This window comes from Myxocyprinus asiaticus, chromosome 27, assembly GCF_019703515.2.
Source record: "Myxocyprinus asiaticus isolate MX2 ecotype Aquarium Trade chromosome 27, UBuf_Myxa_2, whole genome shotgun sequence".
NCBI classification, from domain to species: Eukaryota; Metazoa; Chordata; class Actinopteri; order Cypriniformes; family Catostomidae; genus Myxocyprinus; species Myxocyprinus asiaticus.
The window spans coordinates 34,884,086-34,909,388 of record NC_059370.1 but is presented as its reverse complement, the minus strand read 5'-3'; the positions used below and the strand labels follow the sequence as shown (position 1 = coordinate 34,909,388).

General features: G+C 37.5%; 1 protein-coding gene across 1 annotated transcript; it reads left to right on the top strand.

The window, feature by feature from the left end:
* Positions 1–8,032: 8,032 nt before the first annotated feature.
* Positions 8,033–18,164, top strand: stc2a (stanniocalcin 2a). Its single transcript, XM_051657585.1, has 4 exons — positions 8,033–8,434; positions 12,359–12,501; positions 14,065–14,276; positions 16,297–18,164. The coding sequence occupies exons 1-4, from the start codon at positions 8,296–8,298 to the stop codon at positions 16,652–16,654; spliced, it is 852 nt and encodes a 283-aa protein (XP_051513545.1). The 5' UTR covers positions 8,033–8,295; the 3' UTR covers positions 16,655–18,164.
* The last annotated feature ends 7,139 nt before the right edge of the window (positions 18,165–25,303 follow it).

The window sequence follows — 25,303 nt, the reverse complement described above, 5'->3', positions numbered from 1 at the left end:
CATGAGGAACACAATCTTCTCTTGATTGACAAAGAGTAAATACAGCCTTTGAGGAAAAGGTTTTAATGATCCTCTGAGATCTCAGACCCACCACAATGTGCTATTCATCTCTAATGAGGAGTAAGTGTGTCACAGTGCATTGGCTTGTTGTCTTTGGCCCTCCACAGCGATAAATTTAGCATCCTTTGGGTGCACTGCTGGGATCAAATGAAAAACAGCATAATCCAGGAGAGGCTTCAATTGCCTCCCTGAAATGCAAATCTTTTCTTACATAACAAAAGCTTTCTCCTAATTCATTTCAATGACCCGAATCGCTCCCTCTCGTTTGCCCTCCAGTTCTGCCAGTTCTGTGCTCGTTATGGGCGCCCATTGTGTCGCATCATTGTCCCACCTCCCACACCGAGAGTGTGTCCATCTGTAAAACACTGTAATGAGCTGGAGGGTTGGCTGTAATGTGCCAACACTGCTGCAATATAAATCACAGCATAAAAATACACTCTATAATAGCACATTGTTCGAGGCCAGTAAAAGCTGGGGTTCAAGACACTATTTTCACACGTTTGGAATGAAAGTGCATTTTTGCCACATTGTGCTCGGCTTGTAAAAATGCTCAGAGTCAGGTGAGTTTATGCACCAGAGCATGCTTACATGTTTCAAAGGCAGTGTGTCTCTTTCCAGCATAGTACAGGCAGTGCTATATGACTTGCTGAAACACACGTTGATATGTTGTGAACACACATATACGCGCACACATTTTTCCTCCGCAGTCACAGTTCCTAGAAGAAGCCCTGACGTTCCAAGTGTCCTTTGCTTCAAGCACCCTTCTCTGCTTCCCTCTTGCTCCATCTCCATTTCACTTGCGATCACTCTGAGCCCCCGGTATGTGGGATTAATGGCCCTGCACATAGTGCAGGCGCTTTGGGATATGCGAGATGACTCGTACTCCCCAGCTCCACACAGCATATGCTCCCTTATCAGTAATAGCCAATCAGCATGGTGTCAGGGGCACATTAGGAATTAAGATGACTGAAATCACTGAATACAAACTAATTTTGAAGAAGGACTAGAGAAATCATCAGTGGGGGATCCTGGCACATCGCAATGGGATTAGCAAGGCAAGCAAAACAGAAATTGATGCATTTCATCATGATGTGTCACATTTTTACTGGCACATCACTGTGCCAAGTATGAATTAATAAGCACTCTTGGTAACAACCCTCGTGCAATCTGTGAGCAAGGCTGGCATTTACCAACAACACAGTGAAAGCAAGGCATAAATTGCACATTCTTGCATGATTGAAGACTCTGGTAACACTTTACAATAAGGTTGTGTTCCTTAACATTATTTAACTACATTATTTAATATGAACTAACAGTGAACTATACTGTTACAGAATTTGTTAATCTAGGTTAATAATAATTAACTAATAATCTACTAATGCATTTTTAAAAGTCAAAGTTGTATACATTAACATTGGTTAATGCATTAACCATCAATGAACAAGTGTATTTTCATAAATTAACATTAACCAATATTAATAAATGCTGTAATAACATATATTGTTCTGCAATAAACTAATGCATAAACTAATGTTAACAAATATAAACTTATTGTAAAATGTTACCAAGACTCTCATCAGAGATGTTTGTGTATTTTATGCATGGTTTTGTGTATGATCCCGTAAATCCTCATATGCATTTATATGATTGCCTTTGATATGCAAGATGAGATGACTCGTTTCTTTTAAATTATGATGGACACGTCACGTTGAAACGGCATGAAAATAAATAGGCTATATCATTTTGTTCAGTAATAGCACATTATGGGCTGCCGAGACACGCTTTTTGGGCATCTTAAACGTAAAAAAATATATGGGTAAATCCTCACCAAGTATTTTCGGCGCGCTCCAGTCGTCTGTGTGTGGTGACACGCGTCATAAGATGTTGCGGTGTGTGAACGCGCGCTGATTGGTGGAGGTTGAGGGTGTGTGCGCATTATGGGCTGGCTTTCCTATAGACAGTGATTCAATAGTAGTGCAGTGCAAGCAGTGAGGTAGGCACAACTGCACCAAAACAAGAAAGGTAGACTTTGTTTCAACAGAGAACAAACTCTCCTAATATGCCATATATCCTCAGTATAGTGATATTGACCTTATTCAGACGAGCGCATTTTAATTTTTAATAGGAATGAATTTAGCTGTGAGAGATGGACTTACAGTCTCTTCAATGGCATGGCCTTTATAAAGCTTCTACGTTACATCTAATTTGTGTTATCTGAAGGGTTTTTTGTGTACATAAATTGTATTTTCAGTGTTTAATTAGCTGATCAATCAGCACCAGTTCAACCCATTGAATACACTGCAAGTCAATCCCTCACAGCCTTGTTTTCATTACCATCAAAAATGTATAAAGCACTACCCTGAATAAGGTATATTGGCCGGGCAACAGTGTTGGGCAATTTACTCAAAAAGCTACCAACTACTCAACAGCAAAATTAGATAAACTAAGCTGAAAGCTACAGTGCAAAGTGTAGTAAAATATAGTGCAATACAAAAACTGTATACAGTATGTTGCAATAAAAAAATTAATGTGCATGGTAAATTCATATTTATACATGCAACCTATACAAACCCATGTGTTCATTATGCAAAATCACTATTTTTACATTTTATTTTTCATATTTATACTACTACTTGTACAAACCCATACACATTTGAACATCATTTTCTTTTGCACATTACTCTATATAACACCTGTACTCAGTACATACATACTGTATTCTATTACTGTATACATACTGTATACTATTCATCTTGTTCAGTAATTCTGTGTCTACCTGTTGTATTTCTGTGTACTGAAAGCTTCTGTTCAGAGGCCAAATTTCTTTTGTGTGTGAGCACACCTGGGCAATAACACTGCAATATCAGATGGTAATACTCTGATACTTTGATATACAACTACCATATTTATGTACCATTCTGTATTTACAGTAAATGTTGCTTCAAAGTCATTAAAAAAAATACAACTTTGATATATGGTTCCCATATTTATTCTATTGTATTTACATGGTGCCTTAAGGCAATTCAAAGAATACCATGTACAACCATTGTACATCGACATGTACAATTGTATTTAAATGGTGCTTCAAAATACTTTAAAGAATACCATGATACTATCGTTGTACTTTGATACATGTTTACCAAATTCATATACTACTGTATTTACATGGTGCTCCCAGGAAATGGTACATGTCCTAAATACATGGTAATGCCATCGTACTCTATTGATGTGTTTTCATGTAGGCTACTAAGTGTTTTGATACTATTTTGGTTGGGAAATGTCTTTACCTGCAGTAGTCGTTCACAAGCTGCACACATAAGATTTTTTGGTTAAAAATTAACAAATTGCCATTATTGATTGAGTACATAAACAATAAGTGTTCAAAACTATGTTCTTACCTTACACTGATACACCAAGGTAAGCCTATAAACAATTATTTGTATTTTGAGCTGTCGGGTTCGAATTGGCGCGAAATCGCTAGCTTATGATGTACATCCTTGCGTCATTACGTCATGTCCGTGAACATAGGAAAGAAGAGCCGGCTGTCTCGTTCCCATGTAAACAGTAGATGGCGGTAATGCACTGTTTTGGTTTGCGAGTAGCCGTTAAAAAGAAGAAACTACAGTTCAGTCACACTCTGGATGGATGTTCATCTGTTATCCGTCTGGCAAAGTTAGTTACCTGTTTTAATGCTTGTATATGTTGTCTGACAGGGTTGTTGAAGCTAATATTGCTTGCCATGCTTGTATGAATAGAACAATACTCGTGTGTTAACCGGTCGTGATGTATCTGCGTTATCGGAGGGAGTTACTGTGACATATTTACTAATATTTATGACTTCTGAAATTGACTGTTAGCTGTTAAATTGCATTTTAGGCATATTATTTTCATGTTTAATAAAGTATATTTTATTCCCAAAATTATTTAATCTTCATTTTATGTTTTTAGTTTACTGTGTTATTGTGTGCATTCATAGACATACTATTTTAGTATTATGGTTCACTTGCATTATCAACTGAGGCTGTACAATATAATACCAAAATAATAAAGTCTTCCATTGAACTCGTATCAGCTATATCACAAGTATCACCTCTTAAATTGATGTGTAGTACAACACAAACTTTAATAGTAGATAAAAAACTTGAAAATTATATTAAAATATACTGGTAGTGATTAAGTCCCCTGTTCTCTATGTAAAAGTGCTTTAAGTGCAGTGTCAGAAAAGCGCTAAGTGTGTGAATACCAGTGTTTATTTTCTTCAAAGCAAATAATATTTCAGTTTTAAATGTTTAATTGTATAACATTTTATCAACATGAAAATACTACGTTATGACTCCGGCTCTGAATATCTCCAGTCATGATCACACACAGGCAAAGCTCATATCATGAGATTCATCCGCCAGAAGAGCTGTGCCAAAACACGAATCACATTTAGTGTTCTTCCGCAAATTACTTGCAATATTAAGTTTTATTCACAGATGTCGCTAGAGAGCACAAAGTTACGTAGTGCAGCTTTAATAAAGATTTTCTTCAGCACTGGCAAACGATTGGACGCATTTGCAGGTTTAGTTTCCATTAATTGTATAACCAGCATTATCGTTGTTTTTTGTGTATTCAAGTATTCACTTAGTGTGTTGGCAAGTGATAAAGTGCTCCAAATGATTCAGCAGCGCACATATGAGCTTCCTGAGTCATTTAACCGACTCAAATGAATGATTCATTTGTGAATCAGACATCTTAAGTTCTGATTCAGAACTGGAGACTGTAAACACTCGGTGCATGGCATGATGTAGCGGTGTAGATTTTGTCAATTTTGTATCAAAAATATACAATTGAAGTCAGAAGTTTACATACTTGTCATTAAAACTAATTTTTTTAACAACTCCACAGATTTCATATTAGCAAACTATAGTTTTGGCAAGTGGTTTAGGACATCTACTTTGTGCATTACACAAGTCATTTTTCCAACAATTGTTTACAGACAGTTTGTTTCACTTTTAATTGTCTATATCACAATTCCAGTGGGTCAGAAGATTACATACACTAAGTTAACAAGCCTTTAGGCAATAAGCCAATTTGCTTCTGATAGGCTAACTGGAGTCAATTGGAGGTGTACCTGTGGATGTATTTGAAGGCCTACCTTCAAACTCGGTGCCTCTTTGCTTGACATCATGGGAAAATTAAAAGAAATCAGCCAAGACCTCAGAAAAAAATGCCTGAAGGTACCACGTTCATCTGTACAAAAAATAGTACTTAAGTATAAACACCATGGGACCATGCAGCCATCATACCGCTCGGGAACGAGACGCATTCTGTCTCTTAGAGATGAACATAGTTTGGTGCCAAAAGTGCAAATCAATCCCAGAACAAAAGCAAAGGACCTTGTAAAGATACTGGAGGAAACAGGTAGACAAGTATCTATATCCACAGTAAAATGAGTCCTAGATCGACATAACCTGAAAGGCTGCTCAGCAAGGAAGAAGCCACTGCTCCAAAACCACATAAAAAAAGCCAAAGATGTTACTTTTTGGAGAAATGTCCTCTGGTCTGATGAAACAATAACCAAACTGTTTGGCCATAATGACCATTGTTATGTTTGGAGGAAAAAGGGTGAGCTTACAAGCCGAAGAACATCATCCCAACCGTGAAGCATGAGGGTGGCAGCCTCATGTTGTGGGGATGCTTTGCTGCAGGAGGGACTGGTGCACTTCACAAAATAGATGGCATCATGAGGAAGGAAAATTATGTGGATATATTGAAGCAACATCTCAAGACATCAACCTGGAAGTTAAAGCTTGGTCGCAAATGGGTCTTCCAAATGGACAATGACTCCAAGCATCCCTCCAAAGTTGTGGCAAAATGGCTTAAGGACAACAAAGTCTAGGTATTGGAGTGGCCATCACAAAGCCCTGACCTCAATCCGATAGAAAATTTGTTGGCAGAACTGAAAAAGCGTGTGCCAGCAAGGAGGCCTACAAACCTGACTCAGTTACACCAGTTCTGTCTGGAGGAATGGGCCAAAATTCCAGCAACTTATTGTGAGAAGCTTGTGGAAGGCTATCCAAAACGTTTGACCCAAGTTAAACAATTTAATGGCAATGCTACCAAATACTAACAAAGTGTATGTAATCTTCTGACCCACTGGGAATGTGATGAAAGAAATAAAAGCTGAAATAAATCATTCTCTCTACTATTATTCTGACATTTCACATTCTTAAAACAAAGTAGTGATCCTAACTGACCTAAGACAGGGAATGTTTTCTATGATTAAATGTCAGGAATTGTGAAAAACTGAGTTTTGTATTTGGCTAAGGTGTATGTAAACTTCTGACTTCAACTGTATCTTTGCTAGTTTTTAAATCAAGTAGCTTTTCAGTAGCTAAACATCATTCAGGTAATAGATTCACTATGTGTAGAGAAGTTACTGCCGGTTGAGTGCCTCTCGAAGCCTTGAAATAATTTCTCTGTAATATTTCCTGGAAAGCAATGCTTAGAGAGCTAAATTACCAGATTGTTGTATTTATGGGCTTTCTGTTGTGAATAATTACAACAATAGCATTTGAAGTGCTTAAAGCCTCTAAAACCTTTGACAGTTTTATTCTCTTCTTAGCATGAGAACGTGTTGACCAAATATTTGTCTCCAGCTTCAACACTGTTCATCTGTTTTTTATTTTGTATTTTATTTTGCCTATGAGTGGCTGCACAAGAAACCAATTCAGTTCACAGTTTCTCAGTAGTCTCAGAGCCTTGAGGATGGTCTGCATCCCATTTGAGTTGTATATTTCTCTCATGCGATGGATCTGCACAACTTGAAGTGAATCCCAAGTCAGTAAATCAAGCTGGATACGTTCTGTGTAATTCTCTTCAAATTTCATAATTAGAATGGGTGGTTAGTGAAATCTGACCACAGTTATGGGACAAATTTGCTACATGGACTTCATTGGAGAATTTGCTGGAAACAATATGAAATAAGACTCAACAGAAAGTCTGAAACAGATTGCAAAGAGACCAGAGAGACACCAGACAAATCAAAAATGTTTCAAATGGATACCATGTTTAAACACACTATAAAAGTTAACTTCTCCTGTAACTATATGTAAACTTTTTGGTGAAGGACCCCATATCCTAGCCCCTGTGTCTGTATATTTGTGTGTCAGAGTCAGATGTGCACACATGTCTATGTCTCTATGCTTTTAGTGCTGCTTTGTCTGAGTATGGCAGCTGCCTAGAGGGGGTGGTTTGAATGATGCAATCCCTGCCATCCATTAGCAAATTTGTCCTGATTTCTGCACAGCATGGACATGGCACATTGTGACAGTGGAACTATATAATTAGCTCTGGTGACTGTTTTCAAATATGTAAAAAAATTTAAAAAATCACATTATCAGCAGTGCATTATTCATCAGCTACAGTCACCAATATTCAGGCAACAAGCATAATATTGTCCATGCATTTTTTTTTTTTTTTTTTTTTTGAATGGGTTTGAGTATCTTGTCTCACTGTATTTCCATAAACAATTAATCAACAATATGTTGATGTTGCTATGAATTGTTATAAAAACTGTTAATCAACAATATGGGGGGGGGGGGTGTTAATCAACAATATGGGGGGGGGGGGGGGGTTAGAGAACAGTATTACTATGCACGGAAATACCCCTGTAGACAAAAGGGGACATGAGTCCTCTTTCTGACTCGAGTCCTAGAAATACATGTATTCTAAACGCTCAATATAATTTTCTTCTTGATTTGTGCAATAAATATACATAACATCCGAACAGTCTCCCATCTATTTACTCATTTACAGTGTGAATAGACATGCATGCTGAATTATGACATGCTAAAGACTCTTATCTTCACTCACATGCTGTTGTTCTTAGAGCAGAGCCAGTCTGAAACCTCATACCACGCACTTACAGAGTAAATACCCTCCCACACTAACACATTTTTCAAGCTTAGTTTATGGCAAGTAGGGACAACTTTCGCCAGACACACCCCTAAAACTTGGACGTGGTGGTCTGCGTCTCTGATTGGTCGGGAAGCACGACTAACAACACCTGCTTAACTCCTTCATCCAAATTGACACCCGGACTCTGGGAAATATATCCAGCATCCATCCCGTTGCCATTCTCACTCTTTCTCTCTGAATCACCTCGATCAGTATCAACATCAGATCCCGGGTTGACAGATTACTATTTATTATTTATCGAGACAACTGACTGTTACATCAAGTCTAAAAATGTTGATCAAATTTGTACTAGCCTTGCTGCTTGTCTCGGTCATGGGGGAAGTGGTAGGAACGGAAAATGTTGACGTTCACGAGAGTCACCCCGAGAAACCGGCGAATCAAAAAGGACGTCTCTCCTTGCAGAATACAGGTAAGAAAATGGACGTGCAGAACGCGGTTTTCACACTAATTAGGGGCCGTTCGAATAGAACGCGTTATTGCGCTTTTTGCGTTCTTGCCGGGCGCAGCACAAGGAATCGATCACAACGCAGGTGTCTCGAGGCGCGTTTTTAAAAGTTGAAGTTCTTTTCAACTAGACGCTTAAAAAAATAGCGAAACGCGGCTTAACGGTCAAAGACGTCTGTCCAGCGCGCATGTAATCATTTAAAAACGCGTTCTGTGTGAACGGCCCCTAAGACGCCTTCTGAAGCCCGAACCGAGTCCTGTGTGTGTGTATGTGTGTGGAGTGGCACGTGCTACGCCTATCAGACCTGTCCGCGCGCTCCGCAAGCTATTACAATGCAAAACTTGCCAATTCACATCTTGTTATACGCAGCGCTGCGTTTTTCGATTACAAAGGAAGGTAATATCACGTAAATACGGAACACACGGAGAGAAATTCAGTATCTTCGTAAACTATTAATAGCATGGCATAAGGTAGGCAAAGATTGGTAATGTATACGGTGGCATTTCAGGTTCGTGTGTGCGTACATACGTGTGTGTACATCTTATTTGCGAGCGCAGAGTGGATTTCAGTTTAAATACGACGTCCTCCGCGAGTATACTATAATTAAGTGGAGATTACTCCCCAGCAAAGTGTTTGCATGATAAATATATCCAGAGCATCCATATGCAACATTTGAACGGAAACATTGTGACAAGCAAGTTAAGCATGTAATGTGGATTTTTTTTGAGTAATGCAATGGCTCTTCATGTTGCACTAGAGGTATGTCGACACGAGAGCAAGGTTATTCACTTACATTGCTTATGTATAAAAGATGTTAATATGGCAGTGTATCCATATAATTTTGACTTGTGCTGTTAAGCTTTGTTATGTTACCCTCCATAATTGACAGCTGATAGTGGATTTGTATAGTAGCATGGCTCAGTGGGTCACACCGCTGTGTAATTCCAACTCCATTCCCGCAACAAATGCCAACACAAGCACTGCAGGCAGCAGCTCACTTTACCTTAGCGCCTCCACTGAGTTTCTTTTTTAGAATCTTTAGGAATACTCTAAACTGGAATATTTAGTAATACTATTGAAGTTAGAATCCTTAAGAATACTTTATGAACTGGAATCTTTGTCTGAAATGAAAGTATTCTCATCAATTTAGCATTGCCTTAACCTTTTTCCTGTTGGGGATGTGTTTCAAAAGCTGGGATTCCATCCACTTATTTTTATGTGCATAAAAATGCTGGATGGAAACACCAGGATGCAAATAAAATCTCCATGTGCATAAAAAACCGTATGCGCTCACTTGAGGTGGATACAGTTTCTATTTGATAGGAACACATGCGCATAAACTATGATGGAAAAACACTTACCGAATAAACCCCTGTTAAATTTATTAGGAATACAAGATGCACAAAAAAAGTCATTTGACTGAATAACTCGATTATAATTGGAGTAACCATAAGACCAATCATCGCATCTGAAATGTTGCTCTAGTCATCCTGAAAAACGGTGTACAGAAAATCCACAGCCTTGAGTTTGTAGAACGAATACAAACTTGAACTGTGCCAAAGAGCAGGTTTATTAACACTTTTGAAAAATATCTTAAAGATCTGCAAGATAAGGACATAAGGATGGAGGAACACACACACACACACACACACACACACACACACACACACACACAGTGCTCACAAACTGTGTGACGCGCTGTCGCTCCCAGACATGAGACAAAGCTCTTTAGAGTGTTTTGTCTGTGTGTTCTAAGTCGCGAGTACTTTATTAATAAAAGAGTCACAGTGGCTACAGTTTCTCTGAAAATGATGATTTTGTTCTTTTGAACAGACGGGATGGAAACGCAGCTTTATTCGCACATGGTTTGTGCAATATTATAGTTTTTCACATTAAAGGGTTAGTTCACCCAAAAATGACAATTCTTTCATGATTTACTTAACTTTAAGCCATCCTAGATGTGTATGACTTTCCTTCTTCAGCAGAACCAAAATGAAGATTTTTATAAGCAGATTCCAGCTCAGTTTGTCTATACAATGCATGGTCCAAAAGGCATATTTAGGCAGCATAAAATTAATCCACACGACTCCTGTCATCAATTGATGTCTTATGTAGCAAATTGATCGTTGCTTCCACTCAATGCTGTATTTGTGTTTGAAATGAACTAACTCTCGCGTGACGTTCATTCCTCTGTTGTGTACAAAGTGCATGCTTCCAACTTCTCGCATGAACACGGCATTGCGCTTATGTCACTGATGCGTCGACTGCTGGCAGGAAGTGATTTTTTTTAAAGTTAATAAAGTTTTAATTATCAATGTATTTTTTACACAAACCTATCGATTTGCTTCACAAGACATTAATTGATCGACTGGAGTCGTGTGGATTAATTTTATGCTGCCTAAATATGCCTTTTGGACCACCAAACAGCCAGCAGCCTAACGGCACCCATTTACATGCATTGTATGGACCAACTGAGCTGAAATCTGCTTATAAAATCTTCACTTCGGTTCTGCTGAAGAAGGAAAGTCATATACATCTGGAATGGCTTAAAGGTAAGTAAATCATAAGAGGATTTTCATTTTTGGGTGAACTAACCCTTTAATTAAATTCGCAACTTGGGTGGAAACATGGCTACAGTAAGACTGGCACACAGAATGTAGAGATGGACCAACAATTAGGTTGCATTTAATTTTGATCAGCAAAGTCCTTATAATACCATGAATGGGAAGAGAAAAACTGACTGATGTAAAACTGAAGTAGCCATCGCATGACCCTAGAAACAAGATATGTTTTAAAATGGTGTCATTTGTAATGCAATAGTTCAGAGAGCTGTTTAATTTTTCACAAGCCATTTTGCTGATATAATGGGGTTTAAATATCACATTACATTTTATTAACCATTCGCCATGCATTCAAATAATGTTTTCATTTACCCTCTGGTTGCAAACTAAAATGTTTTATTAATACAGTTCAAATCTGGACTCACCTTGGACAAGCAGGCAACCTTTATCTCACCTTTGTCCTGGTATAGGACATGACTAAAAGACACATGTCAAACTCTTTTGTGATGAGTCCTGAAGTGGCCATAATTAATTTATATAATGTATCTAATGTCTGTCATAGTTCTCATGTTCACTAAATAGAGAAATGCACCTCTGCAGTTTAGCAAATTAGTTTTCATTAATACTTGAAATGCCTTGTGATTAAGTACAACTGATAAATAAGGGTTGCAGTTAAAAGATGATACACTTGAACGTTGCATTCACATATCTCTTCTTTAAAAATGAAAAAGGCCTACAATGAAACCCTTTATACTTATAAGCATAAAGTTACAGTTGAATTTGCAGATACATTTGTATTTGTGGGAGAATGACACTCACTCATATTCAGGTTTTCAACCCTTTCAGCTCTATGGCCCTTGTTAGCAGTTAAAAACTCACTTCTAATCTCTGCAGCAAGGTAAAAGCAATTTCTTTCTGCCCTACAAAAAGTACAGTTAACCTTGCTTTTTCTACATCTAAGGCAGTCACTCCAAGATGCCTCCCAGTTTGATGGACTTTAATAGCATACCTTAATTACCACAGTGCTCTCTCTGCTAAATCCGTCCCCTAAATACAGTTCTTCAGGAGAAAAAATGCTGAAAATAGGTTTTGGCATTCATGTGTGCATGATGTAAAAGGTTGCATCAGTATATTTCTAAACCAACTTAATTTCTTTTTCAAGCTTCGACAGCAGGAATCATATGTGAGAATAGGCCTGCTGCAGAATGGGCCTATTTTGATTTGGAAAGGATATCCGAAACCAAGTACTAATTGGGGTCTGTATTTCAAGAACCATTGCACTCCAAAATTATGTGCATTCTCTTTCTTTCTCTATCTGTGGCTACAGCTGAGATCCAGCACTGTCTTGTGAGTGCAGGAGATGTGGGCTGTGGTGTGTTCGAGTGTTTCGAGAACAACTCCTGTGAAATCCGAGGCTTGCAGGAGATTTGCATGACCTTCCTGCACAATGCTGGCAAGTTCGACTCGCAGGTAAGCACTGCGCCACACATGGCTGCCCCAGTCTCCCACGGGGTTCATGTCCCTTTGATGCAGCCTGAGGATGACCCTGCAGCCTGCTAAACCAGCTGGCACTGCCTCCTATGCAGCTCCTGTTTCACAAGGTGCAGGTGGATTTGGGTTTAAAGCTTGTAACGCAGTCTCAAGATGTGGATCTCTGCAGAATCAGAGAGGTTCCCTTAAGGGGTTAGTTCTGCCAAAAAATGAAAATTCTGTTATTATTAACTCACACTAATGTCATTCCAGACCTGTATGACTTTCTTCGCAGTCGCATATTTTTCATAAGACTGGGCTCAATGAAAGTGAATACTGACTTCCGCTGTCAAGCTCCAAAAAGGGCAGAAAGCACCACTAAATCACTGTGAAAATAATCGATACAATATTCCAAGCACTATATTCCAAGTCTTCTGAAGCCATAGGATTACTTTGAACAGACTAAAATTTGTACTTCACTCTCTCATCAAATTATTGATCAACTCTCAATGGCAGCACATCATTGGTCATAAGAAATGGAAAAAAAAAATGACGTCCAACATTGACATTGACCTCCAACCTGCTCCATAATCGGCATATTTAATTTGGGCACTGCCGAAACAAATACTTTTAACTATTAAAAAACCAAAAAACATATACTGTATAATGACTTATGTTGCACAGACCTTGGCTGCATTTCCCAAAAGCATTGTAAGCCTGAGTAGATCGTAGAAACCATTGGCATCAATTGTCTCTACGATCAACTTAAGTTTGCGATGCTTTTGGGAAATGCAGCCCTTGCTAGTTCATGTTATCTTAAAGGGATATTTCACCCAAAAATGAAAATTCTCATCATTTACTCACCCTTATGCCATCCCATTTGTATATCTCTTTCTTCTGCAGAATACAAATTATGATTTTTAGAAGAATATCTCAGCTCTGTTGGTCCTCACAATGCAACTGAATGGTGACCAGGACTCAGAAGGTCCAAAAATTACATAAAGGAGGCATAAAAGTAATCCGTATGACTCCAGTGGTTAAATCCATATCTTCTGAAGTAATATGATAGGTATGGGTGAGAAACAGGTCAATATTTAAGTCCTTTTGTACTATCAATCTCCACCTTTGACCAGCCCCAACCATTAAGTGGCTGAATGTGAAAGTCACTTTCACACCAGAATGTGGTAGTGAAAGTGTAGATTTACAGTAAAAAATGACTTAAATATTGATCTGTTTCTCACCCACACCTATTATATCAATTCAGAAGATATGGATTTAACCAGTTTAGTCGTATGGATTACTTTTATACTGCCTTTTGTGCCTTCAAAGTTCTGGTCACCATTCACTTGCATTGTGAGGACCAACAGAGCTGAAAAATTCTTAAAATCTTTGTTTGTGTTTTGCAGAAGAAAGAAAACCATACACATCTGAGATGGCATAAGGGTGAGTAAATTAAGAGAAAATTTAAGTTTTGGGGTGAACTATCCCTTTAACAGAGCAGAACAACTGTTTTTTAAGGGTTTGTGGCTGCAGATCTAACAAAACTGTCTTAAATGCTTGCAGGGCAAGTCCTTCATCAAGGATGCACTCAAGTGCATGGCGCATGGTTTAAGGCACAAGTTCAGCTGCATCAGCCGAAAATGCCTGACCATTAAGGAGATGGTCTTCCAGCTTCAACGGGAATGCTACATGAAACACAACCTCTGCTCAGCTGCTAAAGACAATGTCAATGTCATGGTGGAGATGATACACTTCCAAGACTTATTTCCTAAAGGGTAGGTGCCCGCTTTCCGTATTTGTCTCCCTGCTCTTGTTTGCACATACTACTTCAAATGCTATATGTTTCCAGCTTGTGTACTTCAGCATTGTTAGATGTTTTGCAAGTCAGGGGACTGAATAAACAGAGGGTCTGAGTTGCTTTTTAAATACATGCAAATTGGTTACATCAAGTGGACATTCAAGTGATCCCATTGTCTTGTTTTTCGGTTAGCTGCATTTTTTCCGAGCAGTAAATGTACTTTTCCATTCGAAAGTACATTTGGAGGTACGTAAAATTCCCGCAAAGGCACAATGTTAATGTTTGGTGGCATTTATTTATCCAGCCACAGGGATTAAATAAAGTTCAGGTGTGGACTGAGGGCTGTTAAGGGCAGCTATTAAACATGTCTTTGTACAGTCTCCTGAAAGGTTGGTGTGTCCACACCACCACAGTAGAGTGACATAACCTTTCATTGCATTTGCTTGCACCTCTCTTTTCATTTGGCACAGCACAGGCCTATGATGCAGCACATGTTAGCAATAGGTGCTTTTTGGCCAGTGAAACAGGACAACAGGGAATGAAATTAAAGACTGAAGACAGTCAGAGCTCTTAAGTAGAGCAGCAGAGGTCCCTGCTTTAGTACACCACGTATCTAGGGCCTCATGAAATCTGCCTTTAATCAAATGGAAAGATAACAGAACTTACAGTTGCTGTACTCATTTATAGAAACACTTCTGCTCTGATTTAGCAAGTTTGAGTTTTTTCACTAACATTATTAGAGAATGTAGCCCCGTAGCTACCATTCTCCCCCTGACACAAACATTACTCTCCATTCAAAAACAGTCATTGAGGGGCCTGGTTAGCTCAGCGAGTATTGACGCTGACTACCACCCCTGGAGTCACGAGTTCGAATCCAGGGTGTGCTGAGTGACTCCAGCCAGGTCTCCTAAGCAACCAAATTGGCCCAGTAGCTAGAGTCATATGGGGTAACCTCCTCGTGGTTGCGATTAGTGGTTCTAGCTCTCAATGGGGCACGTTGTGCGCAGATCGCGGAGAGTAGGGTGATAAGATGCGTGGATTGACGGTCTCAGAAGCGGAGGCAACTGAGACTTGTGTTCCGCCACCAGGATTGAGGTGAGTAACCACGCCACCACAAGGACCTACTAAGTAGTGGGAATTGGGCATTCCAAATTGGGAGAAAAGGGGATAACTTTGTTAAAAAAAAAAAAAAGTAATTGAATATGACAAGCAGAGAACTGACATTTACAATAATTTATGACGGCTTTTTATTCATTCATCCATGTTTTCCGCATCGCCCAAATCATTGGGCCCTACGCACCAGTACTAGGGACAGGAATTGTGAAGAAATGAATGATTCCAATTCCTCTTAATGATTCCGTTTCCTCAACTCCATTAATGGTTTCCATTATTTGGAAATAAGAAATGCAGTTCTTAAAAAATGTACTGCCCTCATCAGACTGTTACCAAATGATTCCAAATGATCATTTCATATTTTTAACAGAACAGATTCTTGAAAATGGTGTGATTACACAGACCTTTTATTTAAGATATTTTATGCATTCATACATTTTTATAAAATACCACTAATTACAACAAACTCATGTGTATCTTTAACCACACATTGTCATATAGACAGACAACCATCATGTAATTACTCTGAATTCTTTGTTCATTTCATTTCTAAATGAATGACGTTTTAGTAAGTTTTGGTTTGACTAAAAAGAACTGGCTGATAAAAGTCATTTGTTCGGTAGAAAGCGTTAAATGTTTTGCCGTGTAGATTCAGTGGTTGTGCTGTTTACTTTGTGTTGTAGATTCAGTAGCAGCGCAGCGCTGCTGCTGAGTGGTAGTATTTTAGCACAGTGTTGCACGTTCAAGAACCGTTAACGGAACCAAAAGTCATAAAAAACATTCGGTTCTGGTATTTTGAATAAAATTGAACCAGTTCTGAAAAAGAATCTGTTCTCGGTTCCCGACATCTACAATGACTGACTGCTCTTATCCCGTTTTCTTAGGCCGTATGTAGAGTTGGTGAACATCTTGCTGAGCTGTGGAGAGGAGGTGAAGGAAGCCATCACTCGAAGCGTACGTTTGCAGTGTGAGCAGAACTGGGGCGCTCTGTGCGACAGTCTGAGTATCTGTTCATCGATAACCACGGCTCCAGCATCAGGGTCCGCAGGCGGCCTTGAACGACGTCCCTCTCATTCAGAGGGAGACCACCCCAAAGGCACTCGACAAGGAGACAAGGACAAACCTGGCAAGGGTGGGTTCAGTTCCCACACGAGAAGTCGGAGCCAAGGTCCCCATCTTGCCAGTTTAGATTCCGGTGTTGGCGAGCAGGAAGACTCTAAGATCACTGACATTCGGAGGTGAAATAACAGGATCATCTTTCTTGACCATGACACCATTACACCAATCCCCAAATTATCAGACTGAGCATGATGAGAGCAGACCTCCAAGTTCAACCCATCCACTTCTCACATCACTACACACCTTTAACAGTCATTCCAGCACTCCAAGACTGTACATTTTGCAGGGTACATGTGGTGTATCTTTTTTTTGATACTCCAGATTTTATGACAGATTGTTAATTTTATAGATTTAAGAGTACACCATTGCTTATTTTGTGTTTTAATACAGCATCTCTATTTCTCAAATCATATCCTCCTCAAGATTCAATCACTTCTGTTATTTATTTTATGCTATATGCAGTGTTTGAATATAAAACATGTACATATAAATCTGTGTTTATCTATATTTATATAAACATGTCTAAATATAGCCTCCATATTCAGTACTGATATACTATATGTAATATAGTTCCAAGAACGCTTGCTGTTGTATTAGTCACATTATTGCACCAATTATGCATCTCACTGTAGATATGTAAGATATGTTTGTTTGTTTACTCATTTGTTTCAAAATCAGAAATGTTTGTGTGTGATTTTTATTTGAAATACTTTATTAGATACAAGCTGTTCAGGACTGAAGTCTAGGTCTAGCACATATGATGGTTTGTGCTTATTAGAAGAGAAAAAGAAGTGATGTATACAAAAGAATGTCTAGTTACAAGCTTATTGTGCCTTGAGAATATAATATAGAGGATTTTCCCCACATTAGACTAAAGAACCGGAGCAGATAGATAAACCAGCCACCCCAAGGGAATCTATATGTAGTTACATAAGGCATTATATTCAGATTTGCGCTTAGAAATATGTTGAAATATATATATAAGCTGTAGTATGTCCCAGTATGAAATAGTGCCCTGATAATATCACTTAAGTTTAATGTGTATGCTACACATTGTTGGGCTTCGCCCAAACAGATTAGTTCAACACAAGAACAACTTATGATCACAGTGTCTCATGGAAAGCAGGTCTGCCACTGGTGCTTCCAAATAAAAAAATAGCCGTTTTATCCCAGAGCCACTGAGAAGAGCTAGAAGCTGGAGCCCTAGCCGACTGGCCTTAGATCCAGGAACGTGGTTGAGTCTACACAAGAAGCTCAGGGTTTTACTGACAATAATATTGAAATGGTTATGTTTACTATAGCTAGGGATGATTTTGGGGGTCCTTGCCACGTGATTGGTTAATTAATGCAAAGGTTGGAGCTGACTGTTGGTTTGAGAAAAAGGCAATGACCTGTATAGTACTATTCATTAGCCGAAAGATCACAGTAGATTCTTTGACCAATCATATTATTTTAAGTCACTCAGGTATTTCAGTGAGCATGTGGGCAAAACGTGATCAGCTTTGGGTTTAACCCTTGAAAATATATTTAGGAATTGTCACAAGAATGGAAGGAAATGTGTGTAAAACTATTTTAATGGAGTAATGGTTTCCATCTCTGTACAGATAGCATGTGTTCCAATTGTTTTAAAAAAATAAACACTAAAGTTAATTTCTTACTCGGATGTGTCATTTTGGATTATTTTTCCACTGTGTCACTGGGCCATTATTAAGAAATGTTAGAACTTAGATTGTATTTTCAGTAAATATTATTTTATTACCCAATTTAGATGAAATGTAAACATTTAAGACAATAGAGCTGTTCAGTGGTGACTTCAATTTGTAGGCAACACCAAAAGGCTAATTTCCTATGGGTATTTAAAATGGGGTTTTTCCATTTATGAGTAAAATGAGGTCTGTGGTAAATATTACTTGAAGATACTTCAGATTAGGGTTAGGACGTTTTGTTCTACAACATAAATTACACCCTTTCAATGTTGCTAAAACACGGCAACTTCAAAATTCACATTTGAGGTATCACTGTGTAATTGTTTTAGAACAAAATGTCCAAGCATCTTCAAGCAATGGTTACCACAGACATTAATTTACTCATAAATGCAAAACTGCCATTATAAAAACCCACTGGAAAATCCTGAGGGTACCCATGGCTCAAGAATGCAAATTCTCTTCCAGGTTGGGCTACAACCTGAACAGCTCAGTAATGGAGATCTTCCCAATTGCACCACTGTTTCAGTTATTGAATGTTACTAAATACTATAACTCTTTCAAAAATTACTAATATTAAATGCATTTCACATAAAACTACTTTCTGAAGTTGCTTTCAAATGTGTGTACTGTCACACAGTGCTGGGTAGATTACTTCTGAAATGTAATTGGTTACTGATAGCAAACTACACAAATCAAATTGTAATCTTGTGTAATCTTTTAGATTGCATGTTTTACATAATCTAATCTGATTACTTTTGGAATACCCATTGCATATTTTGATGGAAATCTAATCATTATTTTATATGTATTAAGTAACAATTAACAATACTTTCATTAAACATTAGTAAACATCCAATCAAAACTGAAACTAGTTATTTGTCAGTTGCTGAGTAAAAAATGTGTTGTTACAATGTTTCTCAAAATAGAAAATGAGAACATGCTTGTATTTTTTATTTTTAAAAGAAATATTACTTAAGAAATTAGGAACAGGGATTAGGAATAGGAAATTTTTATTATCCATATTTGAAATCATTTATGAGAGAATGTCTGGATATGATGCAGATATGTACAGTTTGTACCTCCTCATAATTATTTAGGAGAAGGTGTGGCCTTACCCTAAAACAGGTACTTTTTCTGCCATCCTGAAGCATGGGCCTATAATGTACATTTGCATGGTGCGAAAGCACAAAGTTTCATTTGACCAGAACATACGTTTGAAGTACATTATTTTCAGTGCAGGGTGCAAATACAAACAGTTTGACATTTATTTGTGCATTAATTTAGAAACTAAATTTTAAACAGAAACCAAGTGTTTGGTGTGTAGATTGTATTAAGCACTTGCAATGCAGTCTTTCAATTCCCATAGCTATACTGTATGCACACATAGCTAGATGTTAATTAAAATATTTTAAATATGGACCGCTCTTATAAAATTTAAATGCATAAATAGTAAATTATGCACTATTGACTTGTAACTATAATCTGAATACACACAATATAAAATTTAATGTAATCCAATCACAAGTATTCAATGTTTGTAATCTGATTACATAATCCAGATTACATTTAATCTGTTACTACCCAGCACTGCTTTCATAGTATGTACTACATGTACTGGCCGTTAAAGAAGTATGTTCTTTAGGTTTGCAGGTGAGTATAAATTCCCAGACATACGTCATATGGGAACGTGAGCAATGTCCCGTGACCTGAATATATGACATAGTAGCAATTGCAAAAATAATTTACTCTGGTTTTGTTAAACAAGTACAGTTTAATCACAAGGTACAACTTTCGTACTATATGTCCAACTTATAGTTGAAAAGCCGCACGACTCGCAGTTCTCCGCCTTTGCTCTCAGCTCCTGTGGGATAATGGGGTAGTAAAGTGTCCTGTGGATGCACGCTTCAGGATCTTGCCTGATGTAGTAGGTCATCCTGGTAGTTCTTGTCTTCTCTTTTATGAATACTGAGGATTCGGACACCCTACTCCATTGGCATACTGTTTTTGGCATACTACAGTATATAATAGGGAATTATTCACATTCGCAGCCATACTACATTTGGCATACTATATATTAGGAAAGTATGCATATTCAGACGCAAAGTAAGAGTTTATTTATAAACATTTAGCTTTATTTATATTGACCTGTAATTAACATAAGCTCAGGTTCCTGTTGCTCAGCTGGTAAAGCATGGTGCTTGCAATGCCAATATAATGGGTTTGATTCCCAGGGAACACAAAAACTAATAAAACGTATACCTTGAATGCACTGTAAGTCACTTTCGATAAAGGTGTCTGCCTAAATGTATAAATGTAAACAACCAAAAAACAGTCTAGACCTTGTCCTTGCAAACAAGAACTTCTGCCTCTTGATTTATACAGTGAAGGTGATGAGTCCACATAATGCTACACAGATATTAATCACAGAAAAACTCAATCCAGACAGCCCTGAATTTCTAAGAATCTGGTTTCTCTAAAAGAAAAAACAGCGTTAATGTTGGTTAGGTCCACGTTGGCTGAAGCCAGCTCTGATGATCTGAAGAGTGTTCCTCTTGACAGACACATAAAGCTGTCAAGGCGTGTGGCATGGGGCTGGCGCCAGGCTGAGCTGCAGCTGCAGCGGGCACCTCCACCAGCCTCCTGCAGAAGCACTCAGCTCATCACAGCAGTGGGAAAAACACTCTCTCCTTCTCGCCCGAGTGGAATGAGACCACCGCACCATAAACAAGCTCCCCTACACTCTGGCTTGGTCTCTCCTGTCATAGGGCTGAAAATCTATAAACAAGCTTTATGAGGCCCTGGTGGCTGCGGTCGAGCAGCAGGCAAACTGGTTCTCAAGCTGGGGCACTACACCTAATATATGAAAGATTCTGAATGCTGATGGATTTACTGAGCTGAGGTGTGGGTGATCTGGTCAAGCAGTCACAGATGAGTAGTCAGGCTTCCAAAGATCTCCGGAGCCCAGTTTCAGAGATGGCTGGAACAGCCATAAACAGTTCATAATGAATAAAGACATCATAACGTCTCTATGCTGTTTCACCGTGAAGATACTGCCAAGTTACCACTACTTTCCATTTAAAAATAAAATAGAGAAAGATGCTAAATATAAAAAATAAAAAATAAAAATAAATATTTTGTTTTTTTAAACAGGTTTTTTTTTCTTCCCTGAAAGTCTTTGGCTCATTTTTTATTGCAATGATGCATCATCATGAAAAAAGACCAATAGCTTGTAGACTCATTCATAACAATGGTAGGAGAATTAAAAACAAGAAATAGTAACTATTAGAAGAATATGATCATCTCCAAATTCTAAATTTGGTTTAACGTGCTTGGATCAGTGTAAAAATCACCATCAGGCTCTGTTCTCGCACAGCCTCGCTCTTTAATGTAAACTATTGCGTTACTGCCCTCTAGCGGAAGAAATATTTTATTTTATTATTTATTTTATTTAATTTTATTGTTATTAATTTAGCAAGAAACATACATAAATATAATGAACATATTAGGGGATGCAAAACAGATCTTCACATTTTGCATAGAATATTAATGTGAATTTAAAAGTGAATTTTTTCTTTATTTACAGTCATACAGTGTAAACATTTTATTAAACAAATTACTGAAATTTACACATTTTCCTTGTTTACAGTCATACAGTGTAAAAAAAAATAAATAATAAAAAATGTTGAGATGTTTTAGTTGATTTTATATTACTGGTCAATGCAATCACCGAGTCATAAAACATTTACAAATCTATGCAAAATAATTTAAAACAAGGTTTAATAGACATTACTTTAACTTTATGCAAATTAAATTTCCCAAGAAGAGTTAATAATTTTTGAGTATCATTAATTATGGGAGAGCCAGTGCATGAAAGAAAATATTTTAGCCAACTAGTACATAATATATATGCCATTCTGTTATATGTCCTGTTTTTTGTATGTTATTTATACTCTTACCTTGTTTTATATTCTGTTTCACTGTAATGTTCTGTGTGCAAAAAATAAAAAAATAAATACAAATACAAATAAAAAAATTCCTTGTGTACGTGAGAACATGGCAATAAAGCTCATTCTATATATAGGCCCTAACCCTATATATGTAGGCCATATACAGTATACTGTATACAGTATATGTCTAGTTTAAGTGATGGGTAATTTTGGTTACCTCTCATGTCAGCATATTAGTTGTGTACTTTCTTCTATTATTAAAGTTGATTCGTTGATTTGCCAATTCCTCGAGCCTCGTTCTGAAGTTACAGTGAGAACAAATGTAAAATAACATTAAGTGCAAACACTGAGCTACACATTTATGGAAATAATTATATGAATAATATTTTCTTGCACACTTCAAAAGAGTAATAAGGCATAACATATGTTAGGCAATTACATTTGCATTGTTCAACTTCTCCCTTATTATTCTTTATTAAAGACGGAGAAACTTTCTCACCTTGGCTACTCTGTTGTAACACAACGCTCAGTACCGTTCAATCAGCCACCAGAGGGCCCTTACCTACTCAGGAAAAATGACAGATTACGAAAACGACTCTTATGTGTGTAAATCTGTGTAGAAATGTAGGCAAAGTCTCATTTAACAGGTGAAATCAACTTATTGGTATTGCCAGGGAAGATCCTGGAAATGATCTAAATGTATGAGCAAAGCAGCATACCGAGGATACTCAACAAATCAGTATTAGACTTATTTATATACCATGCAGACATTGTTTGATCCACTCAGTTTACCACAAAAACGTCTCAAGGTTATGTTATGGGACAAAATGCATGTGGTCTCCATTTACCAACCAGGGAATGGCCCTGACTTTCTCCACAGCCAGCGGCATTTCGAGAGCACAACTGCAGGTCCTCTTTAATTATGATTAATATATATAGCGACAAACGCTTTTTGAAATGTGAGCATAGAACATCGTTTCAATGTGAGCAAGTAGTCAAAACTATACCGAGACATCCACAACAAACAGGTCATCTGGCTCCCATAGGGAGCAATCATGTTACTCTCTGCCCCCGACTAATCCACTGCCAAAGCTCTGAACATGAGTTGACAAAGAAACTTGTTATTCCCTGAGAAATGGATGACAAATGATGTGATGACAAGAGGCACTGGTTTCAAATCACCGTAATGATTTTCCCTTTCTCCCTCGTGCAATGTTTTAGAGATTATCTGATTCTGATCTGTACATAGGCTACTTTATGATCATTTAAACGTATGTCATCGATAATGCAGACAGAAGTTAGTTAATAATTTGTAGTTTTGATTTTGGGTGAATTAAACGCCATGTAATGTACAACAAAAATAGCTGTTTGGTGGGTTTGAAGCTTATTTCTTATTGAATAAATTGTTTTAATTAAATCTGACTTCCAGGTCTTATTTGAACGACTAAATAGCCTATTACCACAAAATGAGCACGAGACTAAAAGAAATACAGAGACAAATCAGTAATGCACTCTTCTTTAAAATAATGCCTCTGAAAAACTTTCCTTTACTTCTTAGCATAGGTGAGTAACTCCTGTATTAAGCCTAAATTAACTAAAAAATAATAATAATTTAATGACTAGATAAAATGGCTATACATCATCACACAACATCAGCTTTTAACCCTAAAAGGTTTTTGTATCCTTTGTACAAACATTTGAGAGGATGTGTGGAGGAGCAATGAGGGAGTTGGCCAAATTTCTGAGACAGTTATTGAAAAGGGTTATCTGAAAATGCTGATGTCATGTGAGTTTGTATAAAATCTCTGGCATGAACTCACAATCTTTACCTAAAAGTAACAAGCTATAAATTTGATGTAAATTTATGAAAATTAAAGCAATAATTTGAAGAAAAGCAAATCTATTATATGGGCTCTTATGTTGTACAATAGCCATGAGTGATATAGCCTATATATTTAGCTTACTGCCCTTTTAAGATATAGTCTATGGGAGGGCTGTATTAACTTATCAAAATAAATTACTGGTGATCAACTAATGCCAGTGTTGCTAAATATCAATTAATGGAAAGTTGGAAACAAATAAGAATGTGACCTTAGCTTTCTTAAAGCGTGATGATCACATAAAAACATTTACATTTATTGCAACTGAAAATATAAGAAGTGTGAGGTGTCCTTGAATTTCAGGTGTTATGTCATTTTAACTGGCATATCAATTTGCTATCTGGAAACAATGTGTTTTTGGACTGTCCCCATTCACTTATATTTTAAGTGCCTTTACCAACTGGAGTCGAATTATTATTATCATTATTTTTATGGTAATTAACATTATGCCACATATTCTGTTGACTGATCTTAAAAATTTTCGCTTTTCTATTGGGAAGGTATTTCTACTTGACCTGACCCTTTAAATTGAGTTTTGTTGACGTAACCTAATGTAGTCAAAAAGATTCAGACATACACTGGAGGCCAAAAGTTTGGAATAATGTACAAATTTTGCTCTTATGGAAAGGAATTAGTACTTGTATTCACCAAAGTGGCATTCAACTGATCACAATGTATAGTCAGGACATTAATAAAGTGAAAATTATTTTTACAATTTGAAAAAAACAAAAATAAATAAATCTGAACTTCTTAAACTACTTCAAAGAGTTCTCATCAAAAAATCCTCCATGTGCAGCAACAACAGCTTTGCAGATCCTTGGCATTCTAACTGTCAGCTTGTCCAGATACTCAGGTGACATTTCACCCCATGCTTCCTGTAGCACTTGCCATAGATGTGACTGTCTTGTCGAGCACTTCTCACGCACCTTACAGTCTAGCTGATCCCACAAAAGCTCAATATGGTTAAGATCCTTAACACTCTTCCAATTATCTGTTGTCCAATGTCTGTGTTTTTTTGGCCACTCTAACCTTTTCTTTTTGTTTTTCTGTTTCAAAAGTGGCTTTTTCTTTGCAACTCTTCCCACAAGGCCTGCACCCCTGAGTCTTCTCTTTACTGTTGTACATGAAACTGGCGTTGAGCGGGTAGAATTCAATGAAGCTGTCAGCTGAGGACATGTGAGGCGTCTATTTCTCAAACTAGAGGCTCTGATGTCATTATCCTCTTGTTTAGTTGTACAT